General features: G+C 41.6%; 2 protein-coding genes across 4 annotated transcripts; both read left to right on the plus strand.

Moving 5' to 3' along the window:
* The first annotated feature begins 141 nt into the window (after positions 1-141).
* Psma2 (proteasome 20S subunit alpha 2) lies at positions 142-10976 on the plus strand. Its single transcript, XM_057787483.1, has 8 exons — positions 142-229; positions 1814-1890; positions 2514-2646; positions 4835-4957; positions 6222-6303; positions 8820-8893; positions 10566-10623; positions 10715-10976. The coding sequence occupies exons 1-8, from the start codon at positions 189-191 to the stop codon at positions 10829-10831; spliced, it is 705 nt and encodes a 234-aa protein (XP_057643466.1). The 5' UTR covers positions 142-188; the 3' UTR covers positions 10832-10976.
* Positions 10977-15231: 4255 nt separating this feature from the next.
* C13H7orf25 (chromosome 13 C7orf25 homolog) lies at positions 15232-20144 on the plus strand. Of its 3 annotated transcripts, none has more exons than XM_057787651.1 (2): positions 15232-15344; positions 18255-20144. In XM_057787651.1, the coding sequence occupies exon 2, from the start codon at positions 18500-18502 to the stop codon at positions 19763-19765; it is 1266 nt and encodes a 421-aa protein (XP_057643634.1). In that variant the 5' UTR covers positions 15232-15344; positions 18255-18499; the 3' UTR covers positions 19766-20144. The 3 variants fall into 3 exon arrangements, with proteins under 3 accessions (XP_057643634.1, XP_057643632.1, XP_057643633.1); XM_057787649.1 differs by having other exon boundaries at positions 15322-15426; XM_057787650.1 differs by having other exon boundaries at positions 15330-15449.
* Positions 20145-20430: the final 286 nt, after the last annotated feature.

Below are 20430 nucleotides of genomic sequence, written 5' to 3' on the forward strand. Positions count from 1 at the left end.
GAGCATGCGCAGGGCCGCCCTTAGGCTTGCGCGCGCACTCAGCGACCGACTGCCTGGGATCCTCAAACTCCAACTCCCAGCTGCCCCTGGAGCGCATCCGACTCTCCTCCAATCAGAGATAATAGAACATTAAAGGAAACAGACGTACCGTGCATGGGCGTGGCTGTTTCCCTACTTCCTGAGTAAAGATGGCAGAGCGCGGTTACAGCTTTTCGCTGACTACTTTCAGGTACCCGGGGGGCCCCTCAGGTTCCACGCATCACAGGTCCCAAGAGCTCCCCAGACCAGGCCCCCGTGTCCTGGGTCTGACTGGTGTTTCTGCAGGAGCGTGCGGGGATGGGGCTGGACTCGCAGCTTTGCAGAGTCATGTGCGGTGCCAGGCCTGGGCCCAGGCAGGGGCCCGTCGCCTTTGGGGCTGAGGATCTGCAGGCTCCGAGCCAGGCGCTGGCTTTCCCTCTCTAGCTTAGAGAAAGCTGCTATGGGACAGCCTAGTTTCCGCTGGTCCATTCAGGACTAGGATTTCCTTCCTGGCCCAGATAGGGAGCTTCGGAAACTGATTCCTGCTCAGATGTATGAGACGTCCTTTTTCCTTTGGGAAATCGTTCTGTACTGTTAAGTCCGAGTCGTAGTCTCCCATTTAGCGCCAGTGTGCTTCGCAGCTCACTCTGCTTTCGGTTTCTACTATGCTGCTATAGACTATAACTCCAAAATGAAAGCGCAGATTTCCCGTCTGGTTTTCGTGGCGCTCTCAAACTGATAAGCTAAAGTCGATGAGCTTGATTCGTCACGAAAATATTGCTTTAAAAAGATTTTAGACTTTGCTGTTATGGGATAGAGAGAAAGTTAAATGCATTTTCTCAAGGCACACACAATATGTACTTTATTTCCTCATCGTTCCCTGTTTAAGAACATTCATCACGGAAGAATTTAGACAAACGACTGTAGTTTGACTATTGTCTTCAGGATCCGACTGAAGGCAGCCAGGATCTACTTGTTGAATTTACCTGTACCTGGTTTTCCACTACCACCTATGTATGTTGAGTTAGGGATGAGCTAACCACAGCCTAAACAATTGAGCTTTTTCAAGGTTGTCCACTAGTAGATAAATCGATATTCAAATATTGTTCGTTCTGAAAACAAAAATGAACATACTTCTTGTCACAATATATTGTATTTCCTTTGAAAATTGCCTTTTTTGTAGTTCTGGATAACTGAGGTATGCAATTTTGTTGTATTTGTTTTGGAAACTTTGAATGATTTCCCCTTAATTCCTTAGCAAATGATTTAATCACATACTATGGCAGAGACTATGCATGGTAGTCACTTACATTTGTAAACAAAAGAGATATGATCCCAAATGTGGTCTCACTGGAGCTGAAACAAATGAATATAGACCATAAAGAACTGGAAATTTTTAAAAATTTCTTTTTGAGACAGAATTACTTGTAGCCCAGGCTAGCTTAAAATGGTCAGTCACTAAGGATGGCCTTCAGCTGCTCTTCCTGCCTCCGATTCCCCAGGTGCACTACCACCTGGTTTATGCTGTGTCATGCATTCTAGGCAAGCACCTATCATAGTAGCCACATCCTCAGCCCTGAATCTTTTATAGCAAACATCTGAATATTTGTACAGCGGATTTCTTTACTGTAACAACCTTAAAAACAACAACAAAAAGCATGATAAGGTTTAGCTGTTTAGGAAGAAAATACTGTTTTTAGTATTAAACTATTAATGATATAAGTTGCCAGGGATAGGAAGTGAAGCTAGTAAATATTCGAAAGTGCATGAACATAGACCTTTGTTTCTTTTTAAGCCCGTCTGGGAAACTTGTCCAGATCGAGTATGCTTTGGCTGCAGTAGCTGGAGGGGCCCCTTCAGTGGGAATTAAAGGTGAGTAAATGTTTTGTTCACTGCATATGCTTGTTACTGCTTACCTGAGTTACGGTGTATGTAAGTGCATAGTTCTCAACAGTCTTTTTGTTAGAGAATTTTGAAGTTTAAAGAAAATAGCATTCAGACCGGTAATTGAAATTTCATAGCAAGTATGTCATTGTAGTATATTGTGATAACTCCATAGGTAGTTTTTTTCCTCAGGAAACTATTATTATTTTATTTTTCAACTGAGTATTTTTCTCTGGAAGTTTTATCTTATTTATAAAGGGCTAACTGTAAAACATTTAAAGATAAAATTATTATATGTTCTAGTGTCCTTATAGAAAATTTTCTTATCATTTATACTAGAAGAGTTACCAAGTTTATTGTTTTAAAACCAGTAAACCTGAAAATATTGAGAGAGACTGGGTATTACCTGCAGCTTTGGGGATTTGTTTGTGCAGTATAAATGACCAGTGACAGAAAAATGATTTATTATTTCTCAGGTAATTTTTGTATAAGAATCCAGAAAAAGGCTTTATAATCTAGAGAAAGCAGCAAATTTGTTGAATGCATCTGTAACTGGAAAGCTAATGAAAAGCATGTTCTAATATTTGTCTTTTTTTCCCCTTTCTTTTAAGCTGCAAATGGTGTAGTATTAGCCACTGAGAAAAAACAGAAATCCATCCTGTATGATGAAAGGAGCGTCCACAAAGTAGAACCGATCACCAAGCACATTGGTTTGGTGTACAGTGGCATGGGCCCAGATTACAGGTACTACAGCCGGTCACGGTGTTTTCTCATCACCTTGCTCCTCCTCTGTGGTTGTTCCGTTTAGTCCTGGCAGCCAGGTGATAGCTAAATGTAGTTTGCCTGTACGGGTTATGTGGAGCTTGATCTTGTGAGATGATAAATTACCTATTTTTTCTCATCATTATTTCATTTTCTCCAAGGTCTTGGTAGGAAGGGCTTTGGTGTTCTGATTCACCTTAAAAATCATAAAATGCATTCATTTATAATAAAATATTGTTAAGGTGATTCAGGCAACAAGAGAGAGCATGGACCATGCAGAGTTAGCCTCATTCTGTTTATGTTTGCTCTTATCAAAGGGACAAATGTGTTTAAGGCCACTGAAGGTTTCTGAGTGGCCAGCCAGGATTCATAGGCCTGTAGAATCACTCCCTTTTTATTTCACTGGAGAGGAGATAGTATCCCTGTACACTGGGGTACCGGTAAGTTGAAAGAGAATATAACTAAAATAAAAGAATTTTATGAAACAAGATAGTTTCACTTGGAATTATAAGCCAACAGGGCTACCAGAATATGATTGGCGTTTCTGCTGTGGGACTTCTCCACCGCCGTGTAGGGTGGACACTGCAGTGGACTGCTGTTCATCAGATACGCTTTAGATAGAAGGCGCGAGTGTCTTCGAGAGAGATAATGTGTATATTTCAGAGAGTAGGCCTGGGGGGTGAGGATAAATCTGTCTGAATGTATTTCATTTCTGTATAGTTGTATTTGTCAGGGTTCTCTAAAGGAACAGAACTGATAGAAGATACATACACCCTCCTCCCACATATACCATGGGGTTATTAGACCAATGTAGGCTGTGGTCAGGATACTCTAGCTGGCTGCATGCTGGCAGAAAGGCAGACAGTGTGGTAGTTATTATTCAGTCCATGAGGCCGGACGGTTCAGCAGTTGACACGTTTATCTAATTATTCTTCATAAATAAAAAACTGGGAGTCAGGTATCAGGGTAAGAACCTGAATAATCAGAGAAGCGGCAGAGAAGCCACCAGTGACCTACCTCTTCCATTCCTCCATCCAGAAAGGGTTGAACTCCCCTCTCAGCCCACCTTACTACTTCCTGTATCCTATCTGTCCTCAGTCCTCCAAAACCTCTATGGTTCATTTTGGTCAGCTAGTGGCTAGCTCTGCCCTCTCTGACTTCAAGCAAGCTTTATCGTTAGAATCTGATCCAAATATCACACAACAAGCAGTCCCAGTCTAGTGCTGGAGTCCTGGAGGGTTCTTCAGAGCTGCTGGTCTTCATCTGTGTTAGAACCCTGAAGAAGCTGTGTTTAGTACTGATGGCAGCACCAGTATAGATACTATCCAGCTAGAGTGAGGCAAGAAGGCTAAGAGCAATTTCCTTGTCCTGTGACCTTTGTATCTGGGTTGACATCAGAAAGTATAGCCCATATTTAGGGTGGGTCTTTCTGCTTCAAATAATCTTGACTTTTAAAAGCCCTTGCAGCACCTTGAATCTTAGTAAATTACAATTGTAGTCATGTTGACAAGATTAACCATCACAATGGTATGATTTTCATACCTTATGTAAAATGTAGCTTCTTATTTACTATTTGTTTAATCTTTGAAGGCTATTTTAAATTGTAGGCAATACTTAAGGTAGACTGTAGAAAAGACAGGCTGAGGGAAATAAATATGCCCAGAATTGAATGCGTATGCTCATATGCATCTAAGTTTGGGATGGCTGAGTAAAGTATAAATAGACTGTTCTCAAGATAAGGGGGGCAGTTTGGTGGAAGTCACAGAAGGAGAAATGAAGCTCTTATTTTGTAAATTAAATGTCATCTTTTTACAGTGTGTAGTGTATGTTTTTCTGCACCATGTGCAGATAATGCCCCCTTGGCAAGAAGATGGCATTGGATCCCCTGAAAATGGAGTTAGGATGGTTGTGAGCCACCAATGTGGGTCTTGGGTGTTGAACCTGGGTCCTTAGAAAGAGCAGCCAGTGCTCTTAACTGCTAAGGCATCTCTCCAACTCCCTAAATGTGTTACTATCTGTACTCTAGTCCCTGCTTCTCATTTTGTTTCTCAGGTGTCAAGAGACTCTTCTGAGCTGATAGAGATGCATGTCAAGCTTGTGTGTGTGTGCTTTTAGACGAAAGTTGTGGGTAGTTAGTAGAGTCTCATAACTATTTTTCTTATTGCCTTAGAGTGCTTGTGCACAGAGCTCGGAAACTTGCCCAGCAATACTATCTTGTCTACCAAGAACCCATCCCCACAGCCCAGCTGGTACAGAGAGTAGCCTCTGTGATGCAGGAGTATACCCAGTCAGGGTAAGTTGTTCTTATTACTTGAAGACATGTATCATGAATTTGAAGAAGAAAAAACAGAGTAAAAGAAAACAAATGAGTAGGAGTCTTATTATTTCTGTATTTGCTGAACAAATGAAGAAAATCACTGCCATATAAATGTTTCTGATTTTGATTTGAAGTAATTAAGATGAAAATGTGACTATGTCGTGGTGCACACCTGTAAGCTGAGTACGTGGGACACTGAGGGAGGTAGATGACAAACTCAGGTCACATCTGGGTTACATAGTTAGATGCTGTCTCAAAAGGAAGAAAAGGGGAAAAGAGTGTGTTCTTATTCCGCAGCAGAATAAAGCATCTTGATTTTTAGAAGGGCCCTTTGCTGGTGATTCTTTATAGGCAGTCTTCAGTGCCTCTGTACTTAGCTTTTCAACCTAAAGTGATTGTGAGCATGTAAAACAGCAATAACATTTTAATACCAGTTTTATTTTTTAAAGAATTATTTTGTTTTTATTTATGTATATGGAGTGTTGTATGTTTGCATACCAGAAGAGGGCGTTGGATTCCATGACAATTCTATGAGTTTACAGTTATTAGACAATTGTGAGCCAGGACCGCAAGAAGAGCAGTCAGTGCTTCCAGCTGCTGAGCCATCTCTCCCGCTCCCTGGTAGCCTTAAGTATATGGTGAATAAGATGGTGTGAAAGTAATTGCTGATGCACAAGCCTTGTGGGGAAGATGGGTTTATTAGATTTGTTAGGGTGTGCTTCTCCATGCTTAAACTGTGGCACCTTTATAGGTGTGTGTACACTCTAATTTGTGTTGCTCCAACAAAATATCTGAGCTCTGTGGGTCCAAGGACGTGGTTTGCACTTATACAGGTAATTTGGTTTTCGTAAGGTTTTTCTGGCAGATAGCATTGCATGGGGAGATGTCACATGGTAAAAGAAGAGCAGGCAGTGACCTCCATAGAAACTAATCCACTTCTTTCAGACTTAACCCATCTGAGAAACAAGCATTATTAACCCTTTCCCAGGATGGCACCATGTTCTGCCTCTTGACATAGTTCTGTAATGATGTTACACTGAGAACTACTTTCTCCTGAACTTTTGGGAAGCAAGGTGCTACGTCATTTGGTTTAGGCTTACTGCTCTTCCCAGCTATAATAAAAAGAATTCATTTTAAGTTGGTTCATTTAGAAGTTAAAGTTAAGAAGTCTAAATCAGTTTACTTGGTAATTTGCTTTACTTGCGAAAATATATAAATCTTTTTCATTTTCTTTCTACAGTGGTGTTCGTCCATTTGGTGTTTCTTTACTTATTTGTGGGTGGAATGAGGGACGACCATATTTATTTCAGTCAGATCCATCTGTAAGTATCATTACATATATTTGAAGCATTTATTAGAATTGCTTTTTATATATCTAATAAAAGTTGAAACCATAAAAGTTTAAAATTCACCATTTCCTTTTCCCCCCACTTGTTTTAAAAGATTTATTTTTACCTTTAATTATGTGTGTACATGTAAACAGGCTTTTCTGTCCTGCCTGGTTCCGCAGCCACTTCCAAAGTAATCCCTCAGAGGACTACATTAATTGTAAATGTTTGGCTGATGGGTCAGACTTCTACTAGTTAGCTCTTACACTTAAATTAACCCATTTCTGTTAATCTGTGTATTGCCAAGTGGCCAGTGGCTTACTGGTGCTCTGGCATGTTGCTCCCTGGGTGGCTGCTGGTGTCTCCTGACTCTGCTGTTCTTTTCCTGTATCTCTGCTTGGATTTCCCTCCTGGCTCTATCCTGCATTGCCATAGGCCGAAGCAGCTTTATTTATTAACCAATGAGAGCAACACATATTCAAGTGTGCAGAAAGACATCTCCCAGCGTATACATGTGTCTTTGTGGGTGTGTGTGTGACTGAAGCTGCCCATGGAATCCAGAGAAGTCAGGTCCCACTGAAGCTGGAGCTACAGGTAGTTGAGAGCCACCTGACTTTGTGCAGGGACTAGAATTTGGGTCTTCTCAAAGAGCTGTAAGCCATTGCTCAAGCCCTTCACTTCTTCTGAAAAAGTATAAAGTAGTGCACATTTGCGCGTTCAGCACTTCTGAGGCACTTTTCTTCCATCAGGAAGTGTGTGCCACATTAGTTTTTGCCCTTTTTTGGGTCATGTTTGTTAGCATACACTAGAATGAGCTGCTGTCGCTATGGAATTCCATCAGCTCTCTCGAGCTGTTGTTTTGGGAAGCACATAAGTCAGATGCATGACAGGAGGCCAGTGTTAGAATCTTTGCCATCAGTCTGCTGCTGGGGCTGTCTTGAGTGTGACTCTCAAAGCAAGAGCACTGATATAAGGTTGATATTTGAGTTTTTTCCACGTTGTTCCATTTGCTCTGAGGAGAAGCATAAGAAAAAGACTAGGGAGTGAATTCTTGTTTATAAATTATTAGATCATTGCAAGTTCTCTCGATACAAGCCTTACACTGCCTTCCCAGCCAGTAGAGGAAGGCAGTGTGGGAACTGCGTTCCCCCTTTGCTCTCCTTTTCCTTGCTGACTAAACAGGCATTGTCTAACCCTCGCCATGAGTTTTCCTCTGTGCATGTCTTTGTTTTTCTCAGGTGAGGCTGTTAGACATAGGGCTTCATAGACATTCCACTCGCCACCCCTTTCCACCTGGTAAAGTTATCTGTAACTATGGTAAATATAAAATGCATACAGAAGCCAAATAGTGACTCACAGTCACAAAGAAACCTATCTAAAAACAGTTCTTTGGTATGCATATATTTTTACCTTTTATTAAAAACAGAAGCAAGTTTGCATACTAATGTGAGATGGATAGGCTCCTCTATTATTTCAGAAAGAGTAAGTCATAGAATACTTGAATCTGCAGGCCCTTGGAGTTTCAGAGTTCGATTTTATGATTGTCAGTGCTTAAAGACTTCACAAAAACACTCACTACAGAAATGGCAGGAAATGCTTAGGGCCATTTCAAAAATTGTTGGAAATTCTAATCCCAATCCAAAATTCATTTAATAATTTTTTTTTATGAAACTGAATTCAGCAACTCAAACAACAGTTAAATTTCTAACAGTGGCATCTAGGCTGAGGAATGATGATACTAAAACATTGTCCTTTATTTTTTTATAATTAGATCATTATGTTTCTATAAAAGTAGAAAACATTTTTTAAGCATAGTAAAAGCAACTCCTCTCCCCGGCATGTATGTCTCAAGGCAGTGTTGGCTGGTGTGTGGCGTGTCGGAATAGACAGTGCAGAGAGCACGTGCGTGTTCAGAGCCAAAGCGTGGGAGAGAGCTGCCCAAAACACCTTGGATTCTTTACATAGAGTTTTGAATTATTTTTTTGATGGTTAAATATTTGGAAACCTTTTACTGTTGCCAGCTTTTCACAACCCCATTACAATATTCAAAGGCTGCGATGCTTTCAATGCAAAGCTGTCTCATCTGTCCACTAAAGATGAGTGACCACCAGTTTTCAGGGTGATGTGGCAGCACAGCTTTAGATCCGTGCAGTCTATTAAGCTGAACACTTACTTGGTATTTTACTTTAACTCCTACTTCCTTTTATCTAGCCTTTAAAGTAGTCTTGTTTACAGTAATTTCTCTAACTCATTATTACTGTTTGATGAGTTTTGATATGTATGTGTGTACATAGATACATACCTGAGTAGACATTATCACAGTCAAAATTAACTTCTGAGTTCCTTCATGACTTTTCATCTGTTGTATAACTTTTAAACAAAATCTTTTCTATGAAATTTCCACTCAACTTGAATAACTAATCATGACTTTATATGTTAGAGAGCAGTTTACAGATGTAAGAGGAATAGAGTTATCCAAGTGTTTTAAAATGTCTGTCTTTCCTGGTTAGGGAGCCTACTTTGCCTGGAAGGCCACAGCAATGGGGAAGAATTACGTGAACGGGAAGACTTTCCTTGAGAAGAGGTAGGCCTCCAGGGTCAGATCCTGGGCAGACTGATCTTACGGATGTCAGGTCTCTTTACGTGATTAGTTTCATGAGTCCAACAGGCTCAGTGTATCATTCTGTATTTGAGTCTAGTTAAAGATAAAGGAGAAAACGCCCTAAATCTTGATTTCCTAATCTTTGGTGTATTTAGTGGTAATATTACTCATTTCCTAACGATATTGCATAACCTTGTTTCATTTTTAAAGTTTTTATGTTTTTGGGATTTGGGGGGTGACTGAGACAGGATTCCTCTAGGTAGCCCTGGCTCTTCTTAAGCTGCCATGTAGACCATGTTTCTAACTCACAGGGATTCACCTGCCTCTGCTTCCTGAGTGGTGTGCCAGCATGCCCAGTCATTGGTTGCTTCTTAAATGTTTACTTCTTAATTCATTTCCCCCATCAATTTTTTTTTAAAGCCATTATATTTAGAGTAGAAGAATGTTTAAGCCGGGCAGTGGTGGTACACATCCTTAATCCCAGTACTCGGGAGGCAGGGGCAGGCTGATCTCTGAGTTTGTGGTCAGCCTGGTCTACAAGAGCTAGTTCCAGGATAGGCTCTAAAGCTACAGAGAAACCTCGTCTCGAAAAACAAACAAAAAAGGATGTTTAATAATGACTTATGAAAATTAAAAATTGAGATAGGTGGATATGGAGGCCCATGCCTGTAATCCAGCAGTTGTGAGGATTGTTTCCAGTTAAGGCCAGCCTGGACTGCAGAATGGGCTGTGGTTCAGACTGTGCTATAAACAAAACAAATTGTGAGCCTAGTAGTTGGCAATGAGCAGATCACATGATGTATGTCTAAGAATGGTGTGTTGTATAAAATTTGCTGTCAGTGCTGTGCACACAAGCTGCTTCACTCACAGTTATATCTGAATTCAGTGTCGTCGTTGTCTCTGATATTTTGGATAGGAAGTTTTATGGCTGAGGTCTAACAGATGACTCTTTGTACAATTTTCACGTAATATTCATGTTATAGTTACTAATGATCTTAGACTTTTGATCACACTGTAATCTCAATCTTCATAAAAAGCACTTTAAGTTTTACATATTAATGAGTTTTCAGTGCTGTGTTATAGCCAGTAATAAAGGATTTTAGCAATAGTCTGACATTGTAGTATTGCTAAAACAAAATATTTTTAATAATGATGCTTTTTCATGGTGTTAGAAGTTCGGTAGCTGTGTCACTCACTTTATTGTTTGGGGATAACTCACTGAGATGATTAGGGAATGTTCTTAGAACTTAGTGCTTTTTTCTTTTTTTTTTTTTTTTTTTTTCAGTTTTTTGAGACAGGGTTTCTCTGTGGCTTTGGAGCCTGTTGTTATTAGGTCTCATTGCTCCTTTTACTACCAAACATCCCTACGTTTCCATAAAAGACAGTTCTGGGTTTTAATATTCATAATGACTTTTAAAACTGAGAGAATCTGTATACTTTGATACATTCATGAGACAGGCTACAAATTGTGTTATGCACCTTCTGGGTGTGGATCCTTGAGATCATGGACTACTCTGCAGCTATACTACAACTTAGTGTTTTAAGAGGGTTAGATTTTTAAAAGACTTAATGCTTTTACTGTCCTTTTATTTAAAATAGCCATGAAGAATCTAAACAGTGCCCTAACAGCAGTGTTTTCAATGTTTTTCTCTAGATATAATGAAGACCTAGAACTGGAAGATGCCATTCATACAGCCATCCTAACTCTAAAGGTTAGCTCAGTATCCACCGATGGTTTTAAAAGGATAGTTTTTCTAATGAACTGCTTGTGAAATTGACCATTGTCCTATCTTCCTCAAATAGGAAAGTTTCGAAGGGCAAATGACAGAAGACAACATAGAGGTTGGGATCTGCAACGAAGCTGGCTTTAGGAGGCTCACCCCAGCGGAAGTGAAGGACTACTTGGCAGCCATAGCGTGATGGAGATGTGCCTGGACAGTTCAGATCTCACAGTCTATCCATTTACACATGTTTAAAGTATGTTTTGTTTGTGCAGACTTATTTCTACATGGCTTAATGGATTCACATTTTTAAAATAATAATCATAATAAACTGTTAAAACCAAGTTCTAGCTTTTAAGAGTAAAGTTTGAACATACTTTCTTCTCATTTTATCATAGTTGGTTTTGGAAATTACATTGCAAAGTAGAATGATAAAAATCACTCTAATTTTCAGGTATCTTTGTTATTAGATCTCATTACTCCTTTTACTACCAAACACCCCTACGTTTCCTTAAAAGACAGTTCTGGGTTTTAATATTCATAATGACTTTTAAAACTGAGAGAATCTGTATACTTTGATACATTCATGAGACAGGCTACAAATTGTGTTATGCACCTTCTGGGTGTGGATCAGTGAGGTGGACTACTCTGCAGCTGTACTACAGCAACCAAATGTTAAGCAACAGTGGTTTCCTCTCAGAGATACGTAACTAAATAAACCATGGTGTGCTAGATGCTATGTGTTTCTCCATCTCATGTAGTAAACATATTTAAAAGGATTCCCTAGATTATGGAAGCACTTCTCGTAAGGGTAAATATTAATATTGGTATCAAATACTCAGTTTAGAACTGCAGCTCCCTCCTTAGTGTGAGAAGAACCTTCACTGGAAGTAGGTCCTTAGCAGTGAGCAAGTAGTTAGGCATGGCACATTATTTTCATCGGGTTTCCTCCCTCAGGCATCTTAGGATAAAAGACTTACAGAACAGATTGTTTATGAATGTCATCAATATGAACAGGGGGGCAGTTCAGTGACTTAAATGTAATTGAAGAGAATTTGACCTTTAAAGTTTAGACAGGGTGTGCTGTTTTGCTACCTATTGTCACTATACGTCCATATGTTGTTAATGGAGGCGGTAACATTTTAAGAGATGGAAAGATGGCACCTTGACCTTCTGGAATTATTTATGTATGGTGTGTATATGGGCATGTGAGTTTGTGTGGGTAGCAGTGATGTGGAGAACAAGAGGTCAGTGTTGGTTTACCCTGCACCTTACGTATTGAGACCCAGAGCTTGCCTGGTGACTGACTAGCTGTTCGCTCTGGAAGACCCATGTCTGCCTTCTGAATATTGGGACTAAACGACTGGTGTGCTTGCCCTGTGAGTACCTTGTATCCATACTCCAGTTCTCACACTTGCATCGCAGGTGCTTCGCTGGCAAGCTTTAGCCTCTGCCCTGCCCTTCTGCCTTAAGACATGTCTTCAGGGGCTGGGGAGGTGGCTTATCAGTTTCGAGCACTTGTTGCTTTTGCAGAGAATTCCGTTCAGCTCCCAGTATCCATATGGTGGCTCACAACCATCATCTCTCCAATTCCAGAGTAGCTGAAATCCTCGGACTTGTGGGTACACAGACATACATGCAGACAAAACCCAAGAAATAAAAGATGTGTCTTGAGAGCATCCCATCATATCTCTAGTTGGGCTTGGTGAATCTAGCACAATAATCATAATATTAAAAAGGGTTTGTTTTTTTTTTTTTAAGTCAACTTACTACCTGGCTGAGTGTGCAAAGAAATATGAGCAGTGGTTCTCAACCTCTGGGCTGGGGCCCTTTGGGGGGTTGAAGGACCCTTTCACGGGTTGCCTAAAACATTCAAAAACAAATCTTTACATTACAATTCATAATAGTGGCAAAATTACAGTTATGAAATAGCAATGAAAATAATTAGGAAGGTTGAGAATCACTGAATTAGATTTTCTGTTTTGGCTAAACTTAATATTGTAAGTGAAAAAAGACGGGTTTCTGTTAGACCTCTCATGACCAATATTAAAGAAAAAACCAACCAAACAAAACAAGATGCTCAGTGATAGTGTCTTATACCTGTCATCCCAGTGTTCTGGAGGCAGAGGCAGGTGGATCAGGAGTTGAGGCCAGCCTGGTCTACACAGTTCCAGGTCAGCCAGGGTTACATAAAAGAAACCCTGTCTTAAAAAACAAACCCAGAAGAATGCCAACATTTATAAATCAAAGAAAAAAGCAAAGCAAAGGTACGTAAATTTAAGACGGGGGTGCAAACAGGTACAACAGAAGTCGTAAGGAAGAGGTGACATCACTGAAGCAGATTAAGTTCAGGGTTAGTTTTGCTTCTGCCTCGGCTAAATGCACAGCTGCCTACAACTCCATTCTGTTCACAAAATAATTCTTTTCTTTGTCCTTGAAACTACACTGTTTCCTTTTTGTACCAATTATTTCAGAAACCTATTCTTTGATGTAGGGACCCATTGCTTTTCTAACGTTCTTAAACTCTCAAATCATTTTGGGTTGTGGATTTTAGTTTCTTTTAATCTTGTGTATTATAATGTTCCCAGAGTTCATAGCTTCTCCCAACATTTGGTTCAATTTGTATCTGATAGACTTTTGTCTCTAATCCCTTACCATACGTTTTGCTGTGCAAAGTGTCTAGAAGAGGGAGTTGGAAAGGGAAGAGTGTGGAGGACTGCTTTATAGTGGAGTATATTTTTAGTAGTTATAGACAGAAATTGCTGAACTTGGTACTTAACCTCGCCCTCTTTCCTGCCAGTGTGTGCAACCCTAAACCCCAACCCTAAAGAAGAGTAAAGTTACTCAATGGGAGGGAGGGGTTGGTGTTTTCCTGGGAGTAGAATTTTAATTCTCTGGCCACCGGTCCAGTAGCCCTTTGCTTAGTTGCAGTTCTTGTCTGTGGCAAAATACTGTCCTCTCTGTGGCCTCTGGAATTTTACAGTGGTTTTATTTGCCCTTTGGTGAGTTTGCAAATGTTTGTTTAAATATGGATGCTTTAAATACGGACGACTTTGTGTGTCATTCTCTTGTAGGGGCCGTGCTACTCTCTGGGCTAATGGTCGTTTATGTGCTGCCAAAGCAAGCACTTCTGCTAGGTACTTAATGTTCAATGCACTGAACACCCAAGTAGGTTCTTTACTATAAAAATTAAGTTTTTTAAAAGATTTCTTTATTAAACTCTTTTCTTTGTAAATTTTTTAGTATATTTAAATTTTTCCTTTTAATTTTCTTGATTAAGGAGCTAAAATTTCTGTCAGTGGAATATCTGACTCTTGCTTTTTGCTGTTGTCAACCTTACTATACAGTTGATAATTAAGGTTTGAGACACGGCCTTTATCTTTGAAGAGCTCTTTCCTATGCTGTGCCTTCTCTTAAATGAAGAAACTTCTTATTTGAGGGTCATAGTAACTGATCACTTGAAGGTTCCAGTTATAAGATACTTTCTAAAGCCACTTCGTTCTGCCATCTCTGTCCAAATAGAAGAATGTTCACAAGAAGAATGTTGGGAAGTGTGTGAATGAGTCTGGGACCTACCTACTTTCTTGTACACCGTGAATATTAGATGTCTTTGGAGTTTTTTATTCTTATGTATAGTTTGGAGGGGAAAGGTGGAGCAGGTGGGTACTGGAAGATGGGTGCACTGGAGGAGCAAATAGGCTAGGAGCACCGTTTGAGTCAGAAAAACTCCACTTAATAATGGCGCCCGCCTTTTGTTGGGATTTCATCTGACACCCTAGTTTACCTTCATCACCATGAACTTATTGCTTGGGAAGGATGAGGAACGAGCCAGCTGTGCCAGTTGGAAGAGAGGACTCCGGTGTGTCTTAACAATGTCTTTTAAGGAATCTGTTTTTAATTCTGTCCCCCATCTAGACACCTGAAGTTCCAAAGCCCTTCTGCACTTTGTACTTGATAAATTGATAAAGGTGTTTTAGGCTGTGCTGAAGGCATGTAAACCCGGGGGCTGCCTGGCCTTAAATAACTGGTCTGTGGCTCAGCTGCAAAGTTCGTCTATCTACCCGTCAATTTAGCACTAAATAAATAATGCGTGGTGTATTTGGAATAGCGCTGGCCACGGTAAGCACCGAACGAGACATTGCTCCTTTCTTAATGATTTAGGTTGTGTAATTTGCAATTATTTCTATCGTCCAAGTAGCACTTGGGACAAGGAGCAGGTTATAAGAAAAAGATGACAACTTATGTCTAGTATTTAAAATTAGTTTTGTTTCTCAATTTCTTTTCTGGGTAACTTTGAACACTCCGCTTGGCTAAATATTCCCAGCCCTCAGAAGCTAAGCCTTACTTTGCCCTGTTAGTCGGACAGCACATTTAAAGTCTCCTATGGAAAGCCAGGATGGTGCAACTCAAAGTGCTTCCGAGCGGCGTTTGGAGCCTCTGATGGCTCTCCCGTTTTTATTTTGTTAAAAATAACCAAACCTGAGCCCCAAATAAGTTTTACCATCCAGGACCCAGTGGGAATGCGACCCAGCCCTAGACCCGCCTCTGCTTGCTGGCAGCTCAGCTGTCACACTGGTGGCGGAGGCCTAATGCCCTCAACAAACATGGCCGCTTCGTCGCCGCCTGGGACTCTCGAGCTCAAACTCACCCGGCCGGAACCACGTAATGCCGGAGGCGGGCTCAGCGGGCCGAGAGTGTCTCAGCAGAGCAAGGTGAGGGCTGTCTGCTGAGCTGTCTTTGCACACTGCCTCTGTGTGCCCTCGCAATGTGCGCGTGGGGCCTGTGGCGCTGCTGGTGAGGATCCGGAGACTGAGGGAGTGAGTGGGGAAGAGAGGGAGGTGGGAAGAGAGGAGGGACTGGGCCGGGTGTCCCGACAGGAAGGGTCAGTTCTGCGTCTTCCCTGTTCTGGCCTTTAAGCCCCGGGCCAGCAGGAGGCTGTTTGTTTGATCGGGACCTGTTGGGCCAGGCTCAGCTGTACAGGTGGACGGACCCAGATGGGAACCATAACCCCCCTAGAAGCACCTCACCCCTGGCCCTCCCACCTCGCTATAGCCCAACAGTCATCCTGGCCATCCTGGCGTGCTCTTTTGAGTCCCTCTTCCAGCGCTTCCTTCAGAATGGGAACGGGAGCAAGTTGGTTGTCCCCTTTGTTCTTTTTAAAACACTCAGCTGACGTCACATGCAGAAATCACGCAGTCTCGATTCCTTCGCATCTGTACCCTGTGGAAATCAAGAGACAACTTCTTAAAAGACATCCATCCAGGCGTGGTGGTGCACACTTTTGATCCCAGTTCTTGGGAAGCAGAGGCAGGCAGGTCTCTGGGTTCAAGGCCAGCGTGGTCCCAGGAAAGCCAGGGCTATATAGAGAAACACAGTCTCAAGGAAAACCCTACCAAGGAAACAAAGAAGGTGTAAAAAGTGAGAGACCCTAGTATCAGTTTAGGAGAGACTTTTGCTTAGGACAAATTGTACCTTTTTAAATGATTGTTTTTACATTTTAAAATATCAATTTCATATCATGTGTTTTGCCATATTCACTCTGACTCCCCCAACTATTCCCAGGTCTACCCCACCTTCCCTACCCATCCACCGCCACCCCTCCTCCTTCACATAGTCTTGAACGTGCAATCTTCCGTTGGAGAGTGGCTGCCATACTGGGGCTATACTCTTAGAGAAAATTCTCTTTCCCTCTCCCAGCAGCTAAAAGTTCCAGTAGTTGCCTGGCTAGTGAAGGGATTCTGGGCCTAACTCCGCTTTCCGTGCTCGGTATTTGGTCTGGCTCCTGCTTGTACAAGTGCATGCTATCACAGCCAGTGTGAGTTCATAGACACAGCTGCCCTGCTGTGTCCAGAGGAGGGTCCTTGTAGCCATCCACTGCTCTGAGTCAAGGAGGGAGGGCTTACCTGTGTTCCCTTCAGGGCTCAGAGTAATGCTGCCTTATATTCCCTGCACCTTGACCGGTTGTGTCTTTTTTGAAAGGTCTTTAGTGTTATTTGCACACACACCCTACACTCCCCTCTCACTCCAGCTTAGCCATTCCTGATCCATTTTAACATTTAACCCTTCACACCAGTGTATCCATCTCTTCTTCCTTAAAAGCCCCTCCCCACGGCCCCTTAGTAATGTCCTGATTTCTATGGCTATGTTTTCAGTTCTCTATATATTCTAGAAACTAACCCTTTGTCAGGTCTACAGGTGATAGTTTTTTCCCATTTTATAGGCTGCCTCATTACTCAAGTAATGGCATCTTTTGCTGAATAGAAACTTTTTAGTTTCAGGTTTCATTTATTAATTGTTGTTTTTAATGTCTGTGCCATAAAGGTCCTGTTTAGAAAGTCCTATCCTATGCCAGTGAGTTCTAGTATGTTTTATACTTTCTCCTCTCTCAGAGTTAGGATATCAGAGTTGTTTTGGTTTGGTTTTTTTTTTTTTTTCGAGGCAGGGTTTCTTTGTAGCTTTGGAGCCTGTCCTGGAACTCACTCTGTAGACTAGGCTGGCCTCGAATTTAGAGAGATCCATCTATCTGCCTCCCAAATGCTGGGACTAAAGGTGTGTGCCACCACCACCCAGCTAGGATATCATATGTTAGGTTGGGGTCCTTGACCCATTTGGAGTTGAGTTTTGTGTAAAGTGAGAGATAAGGATCAAGTTTCATTCTTCTACTTTTTAGCTATCCAGTTTGACCAACACCATTTGTTAAAGATGCTTTGTTTTCTCCATTGTGTATTGTTAATATCTTTGTCAAAAATCAAGTGACTTTAGGAGTGAGAGTTCACATATAAACCCTCAATTTATTTTTCATTGATCAGTGTGTTTGCTTTTTATGCTAGTGCTATGCTCTTGTTGCTGTAACTCTGTAGTATAGCTTGAAATCTGAGGTGATAGCCCTAGCCATTCTTTTGTTGTTTGGGATTGCTTTTGCTATTCTGTTTTTTTTTTTTCTTTTCTTTTTTTTTTGTTCCATGTGAAATTTAAGATTGTTTTTTCAAATTCTGTAAGTAATTGTTTTGGAAATTTGATGGGGAGTGTGTTGAATACAGTATGAACTTGCTTTTGGTAGGATGGTTATTTTCACAGTATTAATCCTCCCAACCCATGGGTGGTCTTCCCAGTTTCTTCAATACATTTCTTCAGTGTTGGAAACTTTTTTGTTTTGTTAATTTATATTTCCTTCCACACACTATATTGTTATTATAGTCTTTTACCTCTCACATATGCCTTCCCGCCCCTCCCACCTGACTTCATGTTCTGTCAAAATAACAAAGACAAAGCATACGAAAAACACGGACTCCATATTGTGTTGGCCAGCTCTTCCTGAGCATGAGATTTGCCCTGGAGTTCGGATACAGTGTCATTCCACTGAAGGACACTCGTATCTCCTCTCCCAGTGATCATGAATTACAGATAGTTTCTTGGTAAGGGGTGAAGCTTTGTGCCCTCTTCCCCTCCCCTATGCTGGGATATTTTCTCTGACTTGATTTTATGGAGGTCTTGTGCATGCGGTCAACTTTTAATCTTGGTGTTTGGAACCTTTACATTTTTTCAGTAGCTGAATAGTAAGACTAGTTATTGATAGAGATATAAAACACATTGCCAAACTCCTGCTTTTTATCCTAACATAGGACTTGCTGTGGATCTCATAGTTCAAAGAAATGAAGGTCTGAACAAGTGTCAGAATCCAACTCACTTCAGGAAAGCTTACAGCTTTCTTCAGCTGTCGAAGGAGTCTCTCTCAAAAGCCCAGCTTCATATTCTCAATCTTCATAAACTTTGTTGCTAGGTTGGACTTTTTAATCATGCTTGTGGTGGAATAACACTGAGATTTTCCCCGTTTGTTGTCTTCGATGAAAGGAATAATGCTGTCAGCATGTCTTCACACTCCATGCTCTCTGAAAGAATTGCCATAGCCAAGGAACTAATCAAGAGAGCAGAATCCCTTTCTAGATCAAGAAAAGGTGGCATAGAAGGGGGCGCAAAGCTGTGTAGCAAACTGAAGGCCGAGCTAAAATTCTTACAGAAAATAGAGGCTGGGAAAGTAGCTATTAAAGAATCCCACTTACAGAGTACAAACCTAACACACTTGAAAGCCATCGTGGAATCGGCAGAAAACCTGGAAGAAGTTGTCAGCGTTCTCCGTGTGTTTGGCTACACAGACACCTTGGGAGAGAAGCAGACTCTTGTGGTGGATGTCGTAGCGAATGGCGGTCACACGTGGGTCAAAGCTATTGGCCGGAAGGCCGAAGCGCTGCATAACATCTGGCTGGGCAGGGGCCAGTATGGCGACAAAAGCATCATTGAGCAGGCCGAAGACTTCCTGCAGGCCAGCCGCCAGCAGCCTGTGCAGTATAGCAACCCTCACATCGTGTTTGCATTTTACAATAGTGTCTCTAGTCCCATGGCAGAGAAGCTGAGAGATATGGGCATCTCTGTCAGAGGGGACATCGTCGCAGTCAACTCTCTGCTAAGCCACCCTGAAGAGCCGCAGCTGAGCGAGAGCGAGCCCGACGATGAGGACGAAGAACTTCTGCAGGTGACGAGAGTGGACCGAGACAACGTCCTGGCGCACGTTGCATTTCCCACGGAGATCAAGGTGGACATTTGCAGAAGAGTCAATCTGGACATCACTACTTTAATCACGTATGTATCTGCCATGAGCTATGGAGGCTGCCACTTCGTCTTCAAAGAGAAAGTACTCACAGAGCAAGCCGAGCAGGAGAGGAAGGAGCAGGTCTTGCCTCAGCTGGAAGCGTTTATGAAGGACAAGGAGCTGTTTGCCTGTGAATCTGCTGTCAAGGATTTTCAGTCTATTCTAGACACCTTAGGGGGGCCAGGAGAGAGAGAGAGGGCCGCTATGCTAATTAAGCGAGTCACCGTGGTCCCAGACCAGCCTTCTGAGCGCGCCTTGAGACTAGTGGCAAGCTCAAAAATTAACAGCCGCTCGTTAACGATTTTTGGGACAGGAGACACCCTGAAAGCCATCACCATGACTGCCAATAGCGGCTTTGTCAGAGCTGCCAACAACCAGGGTGTCAAATTCAGCGTCTTCATCCATCAGCCCAGAGCGCTTACCGAGAGCAAAGAGGCCTTTGCCGTGCCCGTGCCGAAAGACTTGCGCAGTGACAGTGCACGCTAGTGGTTCCTTTACATGTTGCCATGGAAATACATTATTTATACCAAAGGCTGGCCTTCCCGTCTATATGGAGAGAACAAAGTTTATAGTAAAAATAATATTTAGAACTCACGTGTTTAAGTAGAAGTTTCTTGTGTTTTGTCTGTTTAAGGTCTATGAATTAGAAAAAAACTCAAGAGACAAGCTTACTTATCTCTGCGTCCCATCACAAGCTCCATTATAGCAGGGAAGAACAGACATGCGGCTGCATAGGCTTTTAGCGATCTCGTGATGCTTTTGTTTGCCTCACCGGGGCTGCAGCCTCCATCACAGGTGATTGCATTTCATGGAATATGGCTATAGTGATTCTTGAATTCATTAAATAATCTGGAGAAAACTCCGAGGCCTGCTTTTCATTGTATTTATTTATCAATTACGTCGATTGAAAGTGGGAGGTAATAGTTATTGCAGATCCTAAAGTCACTGCTTGTTATTGGTGAAAAGAAAATGCTAAAAAAAATTAAAACTAATACTATTATAAATTTTAGAAATTAGAAGTTGGGTGGGGTAGAGAGTATGGGGTGGTAGTTGGTGGTGGGAGAAGAAAAAACTTTAAAAATTAAACTAAAATTCTTATAGGAAATAGAGAATACTTTTAAAATATTTAATTTTTAAAACAATTGCTTTGT

Source organism: Chionomys nivalis, chromosome 13 (assembly GCF_950005125.1).
Source record: "Chionomys nivalis chromosome 13, mChiNiv1.1, whole genome shotgun sequence".
NCBI lineage: Eukaryota > Metazoa > Chordata > Mammalia > Rodentia > Cricetidae > Chionomys > Chionomys nivalis.

Bases quoted from the DNA above. Each gene is read 5' to 3' on its own strand.
- Psma2 (XM_057787483.1), top strand. From the start codon at position 189: ATGGCAGAGCGCGGTTACAGCTTTTCGCTGACTACTTTCAG. The intron at 4,958-6,221 runs GTAAGTTGTTCT...TTCTTTCTACAG, and splicing joins CAGGAGTATACCCAGTCAGG to TGGTGTTCGTCCATTTGGTG. The intron at 6,304-8,819 runs GTAAGTATCATT...TTTCCTGGTTAG, and splicing joins TATTTCAGTCAGATCCATCT to GGAGCCTACTTTGCCTGGAA.
- C13H7orf25 (XM_057787651.1), top strand. From the start codon at position 18,500: ATGTCTTCACACTCCATGCTCTCTGAAAGAATTGCCATAGCCAAGGAA.